The 19350-nt window shown below is 42.2% G+C and overlaps 1 protein-coding gene across 6 annotated transcripts in view; it reads left to right on the top strand.

Annotated features, from left to right (window-relative positions):
• Window positions 1-19350, top strand: part of lrp8 (low density lipoprotein receptor-related protein 8, apolipoprotein e receptor) — a 77618-nt gene that overhangs the window by 41728 nt on the left and 16540 nt on the right. For 3 of the 6 annotated variants that reach the window (XM_052011602.1, XM_052011601.1, XM_052011600.1), the window contains 7 exons: window positions 2357-2479; window positions 10182-10304; window positions 12455-12832; window positions 14726-14848; window positions 14933-15055; window positions 16598-16717; window positions 16866-16991. In XM_052011602.1, coding sequence (XP_051867562.1) covers window positions 2357-2479; window positions 10182-10304; window positions 12455-12832; window positions 14726-14848; window positions 14933-15055; window positions 16598-16717; window positions 16866-16991 — 1116 coding nt within the window. The remainder of the gene's footprint in view (window positions 1-2356; window positions 2480-10181; window positions 10305-12454; window positions 12833-14725; window positions 14849-14932; window positions 15056-16597; window positions 16718-16865; window positions 16992-19350) is intronic. The other 3 variants (XM_052011605.1, XM_052011604.1, XM_052011603.1) reach the window with 1 other exon arrangement.

The following is a 19350-nucleotide window of genomic DNA, read 5'->3' as shown; positions in this document are numbered from 1 at the left end:
GCCTCTGTGGAGGCAAAGGGATGTTTGATGTTTCAGGTTAAGACTCTGCTTTGGGACTGAGGGTCTAGAGGGAAGATGAAAGTGAGAGGGAAGCATGAGACATTAACTGATAGGTGGAATCAGAGAAATACAGAGAGTCTGCGTCCACCAGTAAAGTTCCCGTGTTATAGAGACTCTGTACCCATCAGTACTGTACTGCAGTGTTTTTGAAATTTCAGCTGCCCTTCCCATTTCCACGCTGACCTGACTGATCTCTGCCTTCTCCACTGCCACAATGAGGGCAAAAGTAGACTAGAAGAAGAATGTCTCATAATCCACTTTGCTAGCCTAAAACCCACTGGTGTGAACATTGAATTTTCCAGTTTCAAGTAATCCACTCCCCCTCTGTTTCTTTTCCACTCCCACCAGTCCACCCAGGTTCTCTCTCCCTTTGTTCACCATTTCCATTCTACCCCATTCCCCGTTACCTATTCCATCTGTCTATCATCCCTGCCCTATCTGGTTCAACCTATAACATACCAACCCATGTTGCTACCTATGCCTGCCCTCACCCACCCAGTTCCATCTGCCTAATCTTTCCCACCCCTCTCTCTACCTTTATCTGTTTCCACCTACTAGCCTCTGTCTCAATATCCCCGATCACTCTCCCCACCGAGCTCCATCTGCCCATCATCCCCTCCTCATCTGGTTCCACCAATCACCTACCGGTCTCCGTGTCACCCCTCCCTCTCACTTTAATACATCGGCTATCTCTGCTCTCTAACTTTCAGTCCTGATGCAGCGTGTCAACTCTCCCTTTGCCTCCACAGGTGCTGCTTGCCCCACTGAGTTCAGTTTGTTTTTGTTTTGCTTTGGATTCCAGCATCTGCAGTCTCTGTGTCACCACCAGAACCACGTCTGTTATTCTCCATTCCATGCTGTGTCATGGGACAAGATTACCAGGTTACAGAGTAAAAGATGTGCTCAAAGCCTCCTTGACAAAATGCAACATCCTCACTGGCTTCTGGGAACCTCTGCCCCATGACCAAGAGAAGGAACATTCAGATGTATTGAGAACCTTAAGGTCATGCATTGGGAGCACACAGAAGCCTTGTGTAGATGGTGGAAGGAGTAAACCACTTTACAAACTATCCATATGCCCATCACACTGGTCACCCTGTGGAAGAGTTTGTGGTTTCCATATTGGCCTCATTAGCCACCTCAGATCCTACTAGGCTGGAGTGGGAGTAAGTCATCCTTGAAAACAATGACAGACCTGATCCGACCAGTACATTACAACTACGTCTAGATCTAGATGTGGGATCCAGGGCTCCGATATGGTCCCCAGATAACCTCATTCATTGGTTCCTGGTTCCCAGCCTGGAATCACAGGAATGTGAATGGGCAGTGTGGTGACTGGCCCCTGAATCCTGTCTGCAACCGCGTTCTCCACAGCACTTCTGGTCTCTACCTGCTTCTGCCTGATGACACCAGGGCCCACATCTTTTAAAGAGCTGGGGCCGTCCTAGGGTTTTCAGGAACTGCTGGCAGGCTGATGGCGGGGGCAGCTTGTTTGATGAGTGGCCAGACCAGACATAAGCAGATCTGTACTGCTTCAATCACAAGAAATTTATGACAAGATTACTGCCTCGTCGCCCACACCACCAGCCTCATAAATTAGCTTTGCGGCATGCTTGCAAAAGGTACCCACAGAGCATTAAATTGTAACTGAACGTTACCGTCAATGGATGTGCCAGCATGTACTGTATAACCCAAGGATCCTTGACGTATCTCTGCATCAGGCTGCCTACCAAATCAACCCAGTGCCAACTGTTCACCAGTAGGTGTGTTTAGGCTTGTAACATTTTGGTACATGATGGCAGCTGGTCCCTGTATAGTACGAAAAATAAATATGACTGAATTTATTACAGAGTTATCCAATCTCTAGTTTTGTGCCAGTCGAAGTGTTACCAAGCCTGATTAAGTTGCACTTAGAACACTAGAAAAAAAGTAATTGGAGTTTATTAGAAAATTGTCCTCATTCGAGGACAGTTAGAATAAAGGTGAGAAAATAATGCTATTTTGAGAAAGATAGCAGAAAGTGCCAGTAGTTCACAACAACATTACAAACGCAGTTTACTACTTGTGCCCATTAAATGAGTGTCCATTCATCAAAGGGTTTTTCAGAAGCCTTATTCTTCATACGTGAATCTTGGGCTGATGCATGTCCTTTTTCCCCCGCTGAATATTTAATTGAAGTTTCTGCCTGCTTGTGTGTGTATATGAAACAGTGGAAAATTTGACAGAACTTTGGTTTAATGATTGCTCAATTCCATTTTTCCAAAGTGCTAACTGTTGGACATTGTTTACCAAACAGCCAAGAAAACCTGTGCAGCAACGCATTTTACCTGTGACAATGGAGAATGCATCTCGGGGGACTGGCGCTGTGATGGAGAAGAAGAATGTACGGATGGTTCGGATGAGGCAGCCGAATTGTGCAGTGAGTAACTTAATCTGAAAAGGAATGTCCCAGAAAGTGAACAACAAAGTCCCATAATACAGTTGGAATAAATTAGCAATTTAGCACATATTTAAAGAGGCATTTATTGAATTACCCTACAATTTGAAAAAAAAATGCTATTGCGTTAAATATCAAGATAGCTAGTTGCCTCTGTCAATTCATGCTCATATTTTTTAACTATTGAAAAGAGGGAACTTTGAGGAAATATTTAATAGAATTCATTTCTTAATGACATTTGGATATGGTGGGAGCAGAAGCTTGTGACTGTTGCATGTTAGCCAAAACAATAATCGTCATAGTATCATGGTTGAATCCATTCATCTCCTCACCCACGTTCCACATGTGTACATTTTCCAGCAAGGAGAAAATGCCGGAAACAGAATCAGTGTTACAGATCAGTGACCCTTGGAAATCTTTTCATCTTTTTGGTTTCAAATCTCCAACATCTGCAATTTTTTTTTGCTTCAATTCCAACAGGATTTACTGACCAAGGAGCAGGAGTGCATGCCCTTGCTGTAATTTTCTTTCTGGCCAAATGTGCAGCTCTAGTGCTGGCTTGAATAATCTCATTCTGTGCAGATGAGGAATCAGAGCTGGGACCTTCCTGATTTATGTGGCTCAGTATGATCCTTGGATGAATAATTATAAAGTGGATCCAAAACTTGTTGATTTTAGTGATCTGAATCAAGGTTAATAAGAAATACTGTTGGAGAGTGGGGGCAGGTTGGTAAAGGACCTTTTGTCTTGCAGATTTTGTGTGTAAGGCCCATCCTCTTGTATGTTTCAGTGAAAGCATCAATGATGGCTTGGAGTTTGGCCTCGAGCATGCCGATACAAGCATGGTCAATGTTCTGCAGTCTGGCTGCTGAGGTTCTGATGACCTTGATTTTAGAATATAGTTGCTGTGTGTTGAACAGTTTCCCATTAGTTTTAAAGATTAGCTCCATTCCTGTGGCAGGATTGTTGGTGAGGTGCAGCATTTTAGCTAGAATGATTGGTTATCAATCATTCTAGTGTCAAGGCAATGATACACCCTTGTTTGACACCAATCTTCACTGAGATTGGCTGTGTTATAGGCTCATTGTTCAGAATCGTGTCTGATATGGCATTGTAAAGAATGAATAAAATGGAGATAAATTTCTGTTGGCAGCCTAACTTGAGAATGCTTCACAGGCCCTTGGCCTAATGGGGAGGTTGATGCTCTTCCCTGCATTTTTCTTCGAGATATGTAGTGAAGATCATGTCCACTGTGCCGTTGATTGGACAGAATCCAAACTGTGATTGGTGGGGCAGCTCTTTGGCCACGGGGAGGAAGTGTTTGAGGAGGACCCTCGCTATGACATTTCTTGTGGCAGACATCAGCAAACCCTTTTGTCTCCTTTCTTGAAAGTGGTCATGATTACGGCATCTCTGAGGATCCCTAGTATAGCTTTGTCCACACCTGGGAAGAGAATCTGATTACGGGCTTGTGACCGAAGCTCTTAATTGCTAAGTTTTGGAACTTCGTCAGGGATACCATTTGCTCCTGAAGCCTTGATTTTTAATTGGGATATGGCCTTCTTGACAGCTTGCTGGTCAGGAGTGACAGTGAGGCTGGACTGAATAGGCTGCTGCAGAGTCGAGAGTGCTCACGTCAAGTGTGAAGTCATGGTTGCGGAGTTCTTTGAACTGTTCCTTCCAATGGGCATTGACTTTCTCCCTGTCCTTGATAAGTTCACCTTTGTTCTTGGCTCTTGCAGTAGGGCCTTGAATATTTATGCCATGGATGGCCTTGATAAATGCTGAAAATTCTTCACATGGCACACCTGTGGGTCAGTTGCTGAGCCCCCTGCACCAGACTGCCAAAACATGCACACTATCCTGAGCGGTGTGGCAAGGGGTTACCAAGTAGATAGAGGAAAAGATTAAAGAATGTTTCAAAATTGTTTCAAAAATGCAACATTCTGAACATCCCTGGCCCGTCATTGTTCAAAGTAGAGAAGGAGTATTCAGAATGGTATTATGAAATGCAAGTCCATGCATTAGGACCACACGGAGGCTCTGTGAAAATGGCAGAAGGAGTGCACCACCTCACAAACTACCCCTCTCTCACCTCCTGCCACATCAGCTATCTCCTCCCTCATATGTGGGAGAATTTGCATACCCATCAGTCACATTGGATCTCATAAAACCTGCATGGATGCAAGTCATTCTCAATCCTGAAGGGCTATCTCTGAAGAAGATGAAGAAATGCAGTCTGAGCCAAGAAATGTGGTGGTTGAATGATTTCTTCCCTACTCCTGGTGAAGAGCTGTGCACGGGTGGTACTTCAATGTTGCTATTTACAAAGACAGTGGTTTTCACAGTATTTTACTAGCTAGTCCAAAAGCACTGAATGAAGAAACCCAAATGAAATTAACTTTTTCTTTGATTGAATCTTTTGGAAGAATACAGCTTCACGTTTCCATTTCCGAAAACAATGTCAATTAAGACTTAAGAACCCGCATTAATCCGCAACCGAAGCTGCTACTGCTGCAGGCAGCATTTTACCTTCCTCCCCTACCACTGGTTTCTTCATGGACACTGTGTCTTATTTATTTACTTCCCCTTCACTTTTATTGTGGTAATTAGCTTAGGCCTAACTACTACAGCTATGAATTTTTCACCATGTCACTCTGTTGCTGTACGTGTTGACGAGACACGTTTTTGAACTTTTCTAATTTGTCTTTTAAGCTTGATATTGTAAAATTCAACTCTACAGGTTCAGGCTCTGCAGTACTCCCCTGTATTGTGTGCTTTATGTCACAGTTTGCACACTGAAGGTACACTGCTAATGAACTATCACTATTTGTGACTGATGTTGATGTGTAGATTCAGAAAGATGGCATGCTGTCACGTACTTAGCAACTGCCTATTGGTTTATTCTGCAGAAACATTCAGTGATTTACCTCCAACAAAACAATGTCACTTATTGTTGGAGATGCGTTGAAACATTTGCAAAGGACATGATCAATATGAGGAAGCTTTTATATTGAAAGCCTGGATGGATGCTAACAACAAGCTTTTCTGTTATAGCTTTTTAAAGTCCCAAGTCATTTCACAACAATATTGCAGATAAAAATTGACAAGCTACTGAAGGAAATATCAAGGTAGATGACCAATATCTTAAGTTATAACTGGCATCTTAGAAGGGGGGGAAAAAAAAGTGAGGTAGAGAAAGAGAGAAATTTATGGAAGGGATTCCAGAGCCCAAAGGCTTGGCAGCTGAAGCCATGACCACCAGTGGTGGAATGATTTTTATACTGAGGATATTCAAGAGGATTGAAAAGCTGCAAGGACATCAGAGAAGGAGAGGAAAGCCTTTACTTGCTAACTAATCAAAATACTGTAATATGGTACCAGAAACCTCAATGATTTAAATAATGAACCAAGCTTAATTGTAATTTCTATATGTCTATAACTTCCTTCCAGAAGTCTTGCAAAGAACTTGAATTTTATGCTTAGTTTTAACTTTGTCTAGGTACATTCCAGTTAAGTACTTTGTAGTTTCAAGTTTTAAAAAAAACAAAAATATGTTTGAATTACTTCGCAGATATGGGAAGCATTTCAGATTTCCAGCAGAACTGGTAAATGTTTAATTTCTGGAAAAAGATTGCAGACCTGAAATGTTACCAGTCCTTTTCTCCTGCCTAACCTGCTGAGTATTTCTGACATTCTATTTGTATTCCAGGATCTACGGTATTTCAGCTTTTGTTCTGTAATTTCAGCTAAGTTATGAAAGTAATCTTACGAGTTTCTCCTTTTCTCTCATCTTCAGAAGGCTCAGGTTCTATGGACATCACTTGCACTTGTATATGCACATTAAAATGGTCATTTTCTTGTGTGAATTTTGACTTAGTCAATTATTCAGTGTCATAGCTGAACTTGATCTGTATGTTACCATGTTGCATGCTTTCCTTGAGAGGCAGCTTATCTGCTTCTAAATAAAACTCTCAGCTTCCCCTTTTCAGTAGCAAGGCTGAAGATCAGGTCAATCACACAGGCCTTCTCCATTCCCCAATCGCATAAACCTCCTTGATGAATTGTTCCCTTTTTGATCTGTCTTCTGGTCTCCATTTTATTTTTTTGAAATCAGTCTTCCAGTAAGCTTTGAGAACTTTCCAAGTAGCAGTTTCTTCCGGTTCTGTTGTGTCATTGTATAACATAACTTTATTCTTGATTTCTTGTCTCCATCTACTTTAATTACTACTTGGTCGATCTCATAAGGGTTGATAAATCCTCAGGGCCTGATGAGATCTATCCAAGGTTACTATGGGAACCAAGGGAGAAAATGGCTAGGGTTCTGACGGAGATTCTCCGTTTTGCATCAATGTTAGCCACAGAAGACTGCAGCATAGCTAATGTTGTTTCTTTATTTAAGAAGTGCAGCAAGGATAAACCAGGTAACTACAGGCCTTGCCTCAGTGTTAGAGAAATTATTGAAGAAAGTCCTAAGGTATAGGATTTATGTACATTTGGAAATGCAGAGTCTGATCAGGGTTAGTCAGCATGGAGCAACAATCTGCCAGAGGGTCTCAGTGGGTCAAGCAGCATCTGTGGGAGGAAAGGAATTTTTGCTATTTCAGGTTGAAACCTTGCATCACAACTGGGAAAGATTCTTTTCCTCCTACATATGTTGCTTGACCACTGAGTCTTTCCAGCAGGTTGTTTGTTGCTGCAGACTCCAGCATCTCCAGTCCCGTGTACCTCCATAGTCAGCATGGGTTTGTGTGGGAGAAATGTAGTCTCTATAATTTGATAGTCTTTTGAGGGGTAACTAAAAAGATTGTCTACCGTCCTGCCTTCATTGTCTGTGTGGGCTTTTGACAAGGTTTTGCATGGCAGGCTGGTCCAGAAGGTTAAGGCACCTGGGATCCAAGGCAAGCTGGCTAATTGGATACAAAATTGGCTTGATGATAGGAGGCAGGGGGTAGTAGTGGAAGGTTGTGGTTCCACTGGAAAGAATTCAGAGGAGATTCACCAGGATTTTGCTTGAATTGGAGGAGAGAAATGGGGAGAGATCGGATAGGTTGGGCTTGTTTTCCCTGGACTAGAGGAGGCCGAGGGGTTACCTAACGGAAGTATATACTGTATAAGAGGCTTAGAGTAGAAAGTTGGAATCTTTTTCCCATGGCAGGTATATCAAAAACAAGAGCAAAGGCATAAGGTGAGAGGAACGAGTTTTAAAAGGGATTTGAGGGGTAAGTTTTTTTTACATGGGTGGTTGATATCTGGAACTTGCTGTCAGAGGAGGTAATGGAACTAGAAACAATTACTACATTTAAGGGACATTTTAGACAGGCACTTGAATAGTCAAGGCATAGAAGGATACAGACCTAATATGGGCAAATTGGATTAGCATGAAAATGGTGAACCAAGGGGCCTTTTCTATGCTGTACATATTTATGACCCCGTGTTTATATTCTCTTATCCGGTCTCTTACCATGTAGTTGTTGGCATGGATTATTGATGTGGGAAGACATCTACCTCCTCCCGTAAAAGCTAGGGACTGCTGAATTTTTAATTTTGATTAATTAGCAAGATTTCACCCATATTTGGTCCATATCCTTCTATGAAAAAGGGAGAGAGAACCAAGGTGGACTGATAGCAGTGGGAAAGGAACACGGAAAAATCCGAGTTCCCTGGCACTAGAAAATTTAATGTTCATGCCATTGGGTTGTAGGCTACCCAAGTGGAACATGGGGTGGTGTTATTTTAGTTTGTATAGAGAAATGTGGTGATAAGGGCCATCTAGACAGGTCTGAGACATCAAGTGCTGAAGCTATAAGTCCTGATGATTACCAGTCTCCAGCCTAGTTTGGTTTCCAGTGGAAATGCTCTGTAATGTTTCAAGTAACAGGCTGATAGTCTTAGTGATTCCATGAGTTGTTTCAGAAGGTTATTTTATTTCTGGTTTGTATCAGATTCTTCTGTTGGCCATTTAATTGCAGTGCTACAGGAATGGCTCATTTTCCTCTGCCTACAAAGTAATATCTGAATAATTCAGTGCAAACATCCTGTGTGGGGAGGGTTGAGGTGAGGATGTTGTACTTAAGCTCATCCTGGTTTCTCTTTTTCTCTAACCTCTCCCTCCTTACTCTTTACTCAGCATTGCTATTCATATATTTAGTGCATATTGCAAGTTATTGGTAAGGCTTGTGTAACTTGACGTTTTGGACTCGATCAATAACACTGAGTCTTCAGGATTGCAGTTGCTGCCATTGGTGAGATTCCATTTGAGCCAGCCTGCCTGGTGGCAGTGCACTGTATTAACATCATGCTGGCAGAGGAGAAAGTCACCATGACACATTGCCAACTATTACCTTGGAATCTGCTCGGGTAAAAGAAGGTCCGTGAATTGTTAGTTGAACACCATGTGGAAGATGCCTGTTTCTGGGTTTAATAATGCTCTGTGCACCAGAAAATTTGGATAACAGCTGGAATCTCCAGCCAAACTTACAAACTAGCTCTCTCCCAGGAAGGGTGAGGGTGGGGTGGAGGTGAGGTTACATTGTTTTACTCTTGGCACCTTCATTTTGTCTTTTTCGACAAAGAATTCCTAAACTGATTTGCAAACATACCAGCAATTTAATTTTCTTTGATAATGTATTGCAGTAATAAAGGAGCTGAATGCACTTAACCTGATATCAGACAGTTTGTGCTTTTTCTATTGAGTAGGTTCATGAATAAAATAATCTAATCAAGCCCAGTAATGAGAGCAAGTTGATTCCAGTTTCCCTACTGATTGTTTATTATCCCTTTGTCTGCTGTTTGAAAAACAAACAAGATATTCTCGAGTTGGGATCTTACTGGGTTCTGTTGGTCCTTTTTGCATCACATATCTGTACTGTACCCATCACTTCTGGGGCACAGTCATTGTGTTGGGTATGGTTACCTCCTCCATCTTTAAGGCACGCCATTGTTTAAAACTTGGCTGGATGCAGTCAGTGACTTTCACTGTGGGAATCTATACACTTTTTTTTATAAAGTGCCTGCAGCATTTGGGGCTCATCACCATGCATCTGTTGTTTAAACCATCTTTAAATCCAAATTAGCAAATGGATACTTCATCATCTGGTTTCTGGTAAATTGCTCAGTGGCATACTCAGTAAACTGGCTATTTGCTAATGACAAAATGGAAGAACAGTTTTAGAGCAAGTTTAATAGAAGACTATACAATGTGTTCTTCCAACTTCATCTTGTAGTGGACGTTACCACCCATCTGTCTGTCCTTAATCATCTGCAGCAAAAACAAGGAGAAAACGCTTGTTCTTGCCCGTAAAGCATCTACTTTTGCTGAAGTCGAGGTTCAGTTCTCTGTTATGTTCTTTCTTGGGATCTCAAAGTTGAAAGCTCGCTTTGCTTTCTTTCTCCTTAAGACTTTCAATCTCAAGCTTGGTACTGTTACTCACTGGCTTCCAAATTTACCTTGTCTTCCGTTCTAGTCCAACCCTGCTTTCTTCCTGGACTATAGATCCTAAAACTTGTTTCACTGCCTGTACGTTGCAGTGTCTCATACTGTATAAATGACTGGATGAGATGATTGGGGCTGATATAAACTCCAAAGGTTTCATTACTCCAGTAAACCCAAAAGAAGCCTGATTGAAATTCCTCATTCATGAAGCAAATGCACTCAGATTCTTTTCTTTCCCGTGTGGTGCAGATAAAGTTACGTGCCCACCTGACACATTTGGCTGTTCCAGAAACAGATGCATCCCACTTTCGTGGCAGTGTGACGGTCAGAAGGACTGTGGAAATGGGACCGACGAGTTGCATTGTGCAGATGGTGAGTGTGTGAATTTCCTTCAGGTGAATTTTGGTATGGCTTGAGCTCTAGCCTTAACCCTATCTTGGACGAGCCCCCAAATGTGACCATGAATAAGCCACATGGAGACCGGAGCTGTAAATGTTAAAGGTCTTTGTTCAGTTCAAATAAACATTCAGGAGGAGACCTATTGGAAGATTTTCTCTTGGGAGAATTGCTCTGCAGAATCTATCTGAACTTAAAAGTCGTTCAAGGTTTTTATACTCTTAAAGAACAAAGATGATGACAGGTAATTGCATGCATTTTCAGTAGTTACAGTTCCACAGTTTATTTCAATATTTTGGGTGCAGACTAATGGTTCCATCGAATTACATATTTATAAAGGGAGTATGTTTTAGTTGACACAACCATCAAACATCTTTGTTGAGATAAAGATGTTCACATAAATGGTCTAAAAGCTTCTGAGGACAGAAACCCCAGACACTCAGAATCAGTGTTGTATGGCTTGGCTCTCTGGGTACACAAATACCTCAATTATTAATTGATAGAACAAATATGCAGGTAACCACATTTGATGTACTAATGGTCAAATAACTAGTGAGGAGCCTTGCTTGATCTCTTTCACAATGGTGTAAAATATCTGAGCTGAAGATGTCTGATGCTTGGTCTGATGTAGGCCAGTTAACACAGCTCCATTGTCTTGTATTTGGCTCATGCATGCGAGAATGACTCATGGTCATGTCAGTTTACAAACCATATCTCTTAAGCAGCCTCCAGCTGTGAGCCCGCAGCCTGTGGTGCTTATTCATGCAACTGTGCTTTTAATTTCAAAACCAATTACTGCTTGTAGTTAACATTTTGAAATAGTTTATGAAGATTGGTTCTCATTAATTGCTACCACCTCCATAACTCCTGAATGATGCCCCACACCTTACAATCCCTAACAGAGATGGTGAGTGTGCGAACATCCTTTGGATGAATTTTGGTTAGGGATCTAGCTCTAACAACCTAACCTTTGCCATCTGGTTTCCCCCAAAGTTCAGCAAGAGAAGTGAACCTGTGTAGTTCTGACCTGTACACATCTCAAGTTTCCATGTTCCATCCCAGGGTGGTGGTGTGGAAACCCATCTTGGCAGAGAGTACTGCAGTTCAGCTGGGACATGCCAGAGAGGGCATTAAAAGCCGGGTTCCTTCTCCCGATCACTATCACTGGAAAGTGAATATATATCGATGTCTGCCAATAGGATTCCTTTTGGCTGGGGATACCTTTGACGAGTAAAATGCAGGCAAGCAACTGGCTCCTATGTAAATATCACCAAAGCCTGAGTTGCTGCTTTTCTAGAGGCTAGAGAAGGAGTAAGTATTTATTTTTAAATGACAATTGCTGCAAATAATGCCTCTGGTCGCTGTGAGGCTTTTCTTAACAACTGAACACATACTGACTTTGTCCAAGGCTGAACAGATGGCTGATCAGTTTGTTGCAGTTCCTACTGTTGTCACTGTTTTACCTTGGAGATCATGTTTCTTGAACAAAAGCAGGATGTCAGTGATCACAGGGAAAAGCTAGTTCATCTTGAAACCCGCACACGTGGATGACACCAAACTTCACTCTTGAGTGATCCTCTGGGGAAAAAAAAGTGATTTGTAAAATTAATTAGCTTTGACTAATTGACTTCACTGTGAACATGTGTCATTTTAAAGTTCCCACACAATTTCTGTCTTTGACATTACGGATTTCCTCACAGACATATCCAAAATAGGCTGGACATCAGTAAACTGAATTGAGATATAAGTACTCATGTGGAGTGATGTTAGTGGAACTGCAGCTGGGCACCATAATTGGATTTGGCCATCCTAGGGGAGAGAGGTTATCCCTACCAGTAACTATCTGGGACACCTGCTGGTAAGTGCACATGCTGACCTCAAGTGAGGAAAGGATTAAGCTCAGCTGTGATGATCCATCTGTTGAATAGCCTGCCAACACTCTGTTCAGGCTTTCATGTGTGCTTGCAACTTCTGGACCCAATATTCACCATGTCAGTGCATTTAGACAGGATAAAGAGATGTTTGAAGTAAGGGTTGGTGAGAAGAGGGAAATAATTGTTTTTTTTAATTGCATGCAAGATCTCATCAATTTGTTTGCTCATAATAGCTCCTCCCCTACCCCACAGATAAGAAGACCTGCTCACCCAATGAATTCTTATGTAAAAATGAAAAGTGCATTGCCATGATGTTTGTATGCGACGGGGATGACGACTGTGGCGATGGCACAGAGGAGCAGGACTGCTCTCCGCCCACCTGTGGATCCCATGAGTTCCAGTGCAACAGCTCTACATGCATCCCTGAACTGTGGGCCTGTGACAGTGATCCAGACTGTCCCGACGGCTCGGACGAGAGTGTGGAGAGTTGTGGCCATTCGGCAACACAGAAACCTACAGACTCTTGTTCAGCAAGTGAGTTTCAGTGCACAAATGGCGAGTGCATCCACCTCAACTGGAAATGTGACGGAAGCATAGACTGCAAGGACAAATCAGATGAAATTGGTTGTCGTAAGTCTTCTGTTATCTTTAAGTTTATCAGAATGTGACTGTGTCATCTCAGAGTATTTCAATGTATTTCACATGGTTTGCGTGTAGTGAGATGGTTCATTCATTCTTTATGTTGTTCTCTGAATTCACGTGTCGCAGGTTCAGACAGACCATGAAAGTAGCAGGTATGATTCCTCCCAGTCTGTGCTGAGTTAACTGACCTCAGTTTAAGTTGGGACGGCGAGATTTAAGTGTGTGCATGGTTGTTCTTGAGGGAGGGAACGTTTTTCCAGGATTATTGCACCTGCTCAGTATCCCATTCTAATTACTGGATGCTAATGGATTTGGAACAGACAAGGCATCTTGTGTGATGGAATAGCCTTGTATAACCAGCTATAATTAAAGAAGTATTATACATAAAAGCAAATAGGTTTAACATTTTCCCCTCCCCACCCCCCCAAAAAAAACCTGGAATGCTTACTGAGACTGGTTCTTCTGGTGTCAGGTGCCCTGCACTGGCTTATCCATTTAGCTGGTGTGTATGTATATTGGCAGGATACACACTCAGGGGCATTAGCAAACAGAATATGACACCAATCCACAAGGATATATTAAGAGAGTACAACTAAAGCTTGGTCAGAGATGGATTGTGAGGAGTGTTTTAAAGGAGTAGAAAGAGGGTAAGAAATCTGGGGAAGGAATTCCAGAGTTGAAGGGCCAGCTGAAGGCATGATAGAGCAGTTAAAATCTGGGACCTGCAAGAGGTAGCATTGGAGGAGTGCAAGGAATTTGAAGACTGGTGGGACTACAAGGGATAAGGAAAGGGTGAACTTGTGGAGACTTTAAGGACAAGATTTTCAAATCTGAAAGTTGCTGGATTTGCAGGCAATTACATCAGTGAACATTGGTTTGATGAGTGAAAGGAACTAGTGTGAGTTAGGATACAGACAGCAGAGTTTGAGATGAATTCATTTATGGAGGATAAAGTGAAGCCTGGGGAACCATGGAGGATATCTACCAGCTGTATGATCAAGTCCAAAGTGTCTGTGATGCTGACGTACGGAATCTCTAATATTTTAATTGTATTCATCGTGCGTATAAATTAGGGCCTTTGTCTCCTGAGTTTTTGGCTGAATTTGCTCATGATTCATGGACTTTGGAGGCTTGACCTTTTTCCTGTTGGGGAAACCTAACATCCCAGGAAGTAGACCCATAAACTTTTTTTTAGTAGAAAGGCCAACAATTATCTTTCAAAAGTAAGCTTAGCTTACAGTCACACAGCATGGAAACAGGCCCTTCGGCCCAACTGGTCCATACCGACCAAGGTGCCCCACCCAAGCTAGTCCCATTTGCCCGTGTTTGGCCCATAACGTTCTAAACTGTTCCAATCCATATAAAATCAAGGAGTTGAGCTAAGTATCCAGGTATCCAGTGATCTTACCTTGCAACCTGCTCCTCCAGGGTGGTGGAATGAGAGGATGGCAACAGAAGACCATTGAACCCCTCAAGCCTGTTCTGTCATTCAATCGGATAGCTACACTGGCATTTACAAACACTGATAAGCATGACCAGTACTGTGGCATGGTCTAGCTGATCTGTGAGCCCTACGATTTCATGAGGAACACGAGTTTCACTTTTGGCTTTGCAGACTGGCATTTTCTGATGTTTTGTGGTTGAGAAGGGAAATGAGATTAAAGGATAGAATGGTATTCTCCCTGACCTTGGAAGAGACCATCCCTAATATCTTTGATACTCATAATCCTCCTCTAGTTTAGCTGTCTGCCAATGTATTAAGTTTTATCCTTGAGGCTGTCATTTTAAACATTAAGATTTTTTTTGATACCTTTGAAATCTTTCCTTTGAATAATAATACAAATTGAAAAATTGAAAAATTAAGTACGTTTTCTCTTAAAGCAAAGGTAACTTGCCAGCCCGATGAGTTCCAGTGTGGCGATGGGAGTTGCATTCATGGATCCAAACAGTGCAACCAAGTCTTTGACTGCCCAGACCGCATTGACGAGCTAGACTGCAAGAATGGTTAGTGCTGTTTGTTGAGTCGTGTCTGCAAGCAAGTGATGGTGTCCCTTGAGATCTAACAGTGTTGTTCTTGATGTCAAACAGTGACCCCTTGTAGAGGACATTTGAAGTTTTTCTGTGGGAGTGGAGAGTGTATTGATTCGAAGAAAGTATGTGACTCTCACAAGGACTGCAAAGACTGGTCAGATGAACCACTTAAAGAATGTGGTAAGATGGATCCAGGGTGACAGGTGCTTTCTATCATCATTACAACTCCTATATATTCTCCTTGATATTTTCCAAAAAAGCAGTAGCGATAAGAAAGTGGAATATTTCAGGAGGATGGGTTAAGGCTGGAATGAAGATTCCTTTAATGTTTCTCGGTAATACTGTTTTTGTTTCAATCCAACAACCCCCTCCCCTGTTGTGCTTTGAATTTTATGATAATTGAAAGGAGGTGCATCATTGCCACTTGGTGTTAGCATTGTGAAAAGAATAGTGCATTTTAAGAGGTCAGAACTACAGCTTCTGAACTACTTATGAAGTATAGTCATTGATTATAATATAAGGAACGAGGCACCAATTTGCACACAGTACGGTCTGACAAACAACCCTGGGATAATAGGTGGAAATTGTGTACAGATAACATGCTAGACAAAATAAGGAGGAAAACTTCACTCTTTTTGTTCAACTGATAGAACAGATACTTAATTTAAAAGCTTTGATTGTTGTTCTCAAATCTCTGGAATGGGACTTGAACATACAACCTTCTGACTTAGACACGAGAGGTTCTGCAGATGCTGGAATCTGGGGCAACACACAAAAAACGCTGGAGAAACTCAGCAGTTCCTCCAGCACTTTTTGTGTGTCTTGCTTCTGACAGAGATGAGATTTCTACCCAAGAGTTGAGGCTGGCACTGCATTGTGTAACAGAGCTTGAATAGAATGAAACTTCTCCTGCAGACCTCAGTCTTAGTCTTGGATATGCCAGTGGTTGCTCTTCAATTTAAGCCTTCCCAGTTTTTCAGCCAGTTAGAGGCAGTTGTCATTGCCATTAGGAGTCGTATAAAGCAAACAAATTACATTTTATATGGATCACATATTATCTCTTCCAACCCTTTAACTCAGACACCTGCTAACTTATAATTGACTGCTGTTCAGTCCCAAGTCCTGCTCATTCAATAGCAGTTGTGTTTTCATCTGCTGAGGCCCAAACTCTGGAATTTCCACTGCCTCTCCATCCCTTTCTTTCCTACTTTTGAATGCTGCTTAAAATCTACCCATTTCATGAAGCTTTTGGTTATCTACCCTAATATCATCCTGTGGCTCACTGCTGCTGTACATTTGAAAACACTTACGAACCATCTTGGGATTTTTGTTTTGCTGTGTTGAAGTGATGTATAAATGGAGATGGTTCTTGTATTGATTAAGTCATTTTCACAAAAATATAACATTTTAATCAGGCCACCACCTGAAAATGTACAAGTATATATTCTTATAATTGCTATTTAACCAAACTTAAGAACTGTCTAAAACTCCACCCTCCACACACCTCCCTCCCCACTGCTGTAGATTTTAGGATCCAAGATTTGTAATTTTAAATCTTTTGGTGAACACCCTTTTAAAGTTCATTTTAATGTTGGCCATGTTTAGTGTATGTGGATTTACTCAGACTACTCCATTGCATAGATCTGGAAGCACTAAAGCCATTTCTCACTGATGCTTTGTAATTTATCCAGTCAATGTGTTAATTTTTTGTTTTGGTGCCAGGTTTAAATGAGTGCCTGACCAACAATGGTGGCTGCTCCCACACGTGTAGAGACTTGAAGGTCGGATATGAATGCGAATGCCCAGCCGGATACGCACTGTTAGACTCAAAGACATGTGGAGGTAATTAAAATGCAAAGCAGATCCTTCCTTCAGTCATTTTTGAACAAAGAGCAGCCTGAATTGAAACACAGGTTTCAATAATAAGCACTGTTGTACAAATGGCATAGAATTCAGCCAGTTTATTGACTAGTTGAAATGGTTCTTTCAGATATAAATGAATGTGAAGATCCAGACCAATGCAGCCAGATCTGCACGAACATTAAAGGAGGGTACAAGTGCACCTGCTTCCAAGGTTATGAGATGGATCCAATGACCGAGAGTTGTAAAGCAGTGGGTAAGGCATTTTGTTTCATCTTTGCCCTCTTTGAAAGGAGGTGAATGTGCTGGGTAAATCTCTGCTCATAATTCGTGTATGATCCTGGATGGTAGGCAGTTTGGGCATAAGTAGCCTTCCTCGTTCCTTTCTCCTGGATGTTAACATGGTGGTACAGATCTGTGAATAGAATGAGCTGAAACCTTTTTTAAAGTAATTACTGACACCACTGCATCAGCCCGTGAGGGGGAGGTAGAGGTATAACTCTCAACAATCTACTGCTCAGCAAGGAGTCAATTTACATGGAATACAGAATCTAGTTAAAGCGTGGAAGAAACTGACACCACAGAAACCTCTCCCAGTAAACCTCTCCAGAACTAAAAAAAGAATAAACTGCTGGAAGAACTCAGCAGGTCAAGCAACACCTCTGGAGGCTAAGGGATGGTTTCAGGAAGATAGCCACTGTATGGAAGTGAGAGGGAGGGGTGAGGCGGAGGCTGGTAGGCGCTAGGTCAAACCAGATGAGACGTTGGCCAGATGGGGGAGGATAGAATGGAATAGGTGAAACCAGAGGGGGGGATGATGGGCAGAACCAGGTAAGGAGGGAGAGGGGATAGGAAAGATGAACCGAGGGAGAAGAAACCCAGGATAGGTATGTGGGTGATGGGCAGGTGGGGGAGGGTAATGAGCCTTGGTAGTGATGAGGGGAAGGAAGGGATGAAAGGGAAAGGAGAACTAGGGTGGACTGGTGGGAGTGGAAGGGAACACGAGGGGTGTGGGGTTTCCTGAAATTAGAAAATTCAGTGTTCATACCATTTGGGTTGTAGGCTGCCCAAGCAGAATATAAGGTGCTGTTCTCATTTGTTTAGCCTCACCGTAATAGTGGAGAAGGCCAAGAACTGACAGGTCACTGTGGAAAAGGGAAGGGGAGTTGAAATGACATGCAACCCATTGGTATGAACATTGAAATTTGAAAATTGAAGACTTGTTACCCTCCCCTACCTGGTTCCACCTTCCCACTATCCCTCCCTTATCTGGTTCCACCAATCACCTACTAGCTAACCACTCCCTCTCTCTTCTGTACACTGGCTATCTTCCCTCTACACACTCAATCCTGATGCAGGCACTCAACCCAAAATGCCGATCAACCCTTTGCAGATGCTACTTGACCCACTGAGCTTTTCCATCAATTTATTTTTGGCTCCAAATTCCAACACCTGTAGTCCCTTGAGTCTCCACACCTCTCTAGAATACTGCAGTAAGTGAAAGATAGTTACATACAAAGTGCGCGGATAAAATCAGTCTCACTTACAACAGTGCAGTCACCACATTGTACTGGGGAATTATCCAATGATCTCCATTCCAAGGAGGGACGAAGGCCAATTTTTTCAGCCTTCCCTGCTGTACTGATCAACAGTGGGATCAGGATATGCAGCTTGGCTCCAAACCAGGTGGTGGCAGTACTTACCAAGAATCAGATACTGAGTTCCAACAGCTAATTCTCATTGTGGATGTGTTCCCATTATTATCCAGCGTTCTACATTTATATCCACTCAGATTTCCAAATTTGAATGATTTGAAATCACAGTCTTCCTTTTGACTCTGCCAATTTTTATATTCAGCATGTACTCTAGAAATGAGGGTTCAGTGCATCCAATGCCAATTTATTTATTTTTTGCACCACAATATTCCTTCACCTCATCTCCAGTTTTGAGTCTTCCCTACCACCTATTTTCCCCCAGCGACTTTTATTTTGCATGGGCAGATTCAAGACATCAACATTGATAAATTATTTTGTATCACTTAATGAGTGTCATTTGGTGAAGAAACCTTAGTTAAGGGAGTAGATTAAATATATGGTCAAAGAGGTGGCTTTGTTGAGTTTTTTTGATGTGAAAAATAGTATACAGTAAATTCCAAACTATTGGACCATTGGCCAAGGACTCTACAGTCCAAGATGTTGTATGGGGAGTGGAGAATACAATGAAGGCCAGAGAGGGGAAAACCAGGGAAACAAAGGAATGCAGATGCTGGAATCAATGATGCTGGAGGAACTCAGCAGGCCAGGCAGCATCCGTGGAGAAAAGCAGGCAGCCAACGTTTTGAGTCAGGACCCTTCCTCAGGACTGAAGATAGGAAAAGAGGAAGCCCAATATTCTTGAAAAAGGAAGCCTATTAAATTCTTCTTGGAACCTTGCAGCCTAACGGCATGAACATTGAATTCTCCCACTTTAAGTAATCCCCACAGCCCCCCCCCCCCCCCAACTATGTCTCTTTCCTTCCCTTTCCTAGTCTGTCTTTCTTTTTTCTACACCCTTTTGTTTTTCTCCTATGACCCATCCCCTGGTGGATCTGCTCTCCCCTCCTCCCCTGCACCTGC

The sequence above is a fragment of the Pristis pectinata genome, chromosome 3 (assembly GCF_009764475.1).
Source record: "Pristis pectinata isolate sPriPec2 chromosome 3, sPriPec2.1.pri, whole genome shotgun sequence".
Taxonomy (NCBI): Eukaryota; Metazoa; Chordata; class Chondrichthyes; order Rhinopristiformes; family Pristidae; genus Pristis; species Pristis pectinata.
Note: the sequence above shows the minus strand (reverse complement) of the source record. Positions and strands in the feature narration are given on the sequence as shown.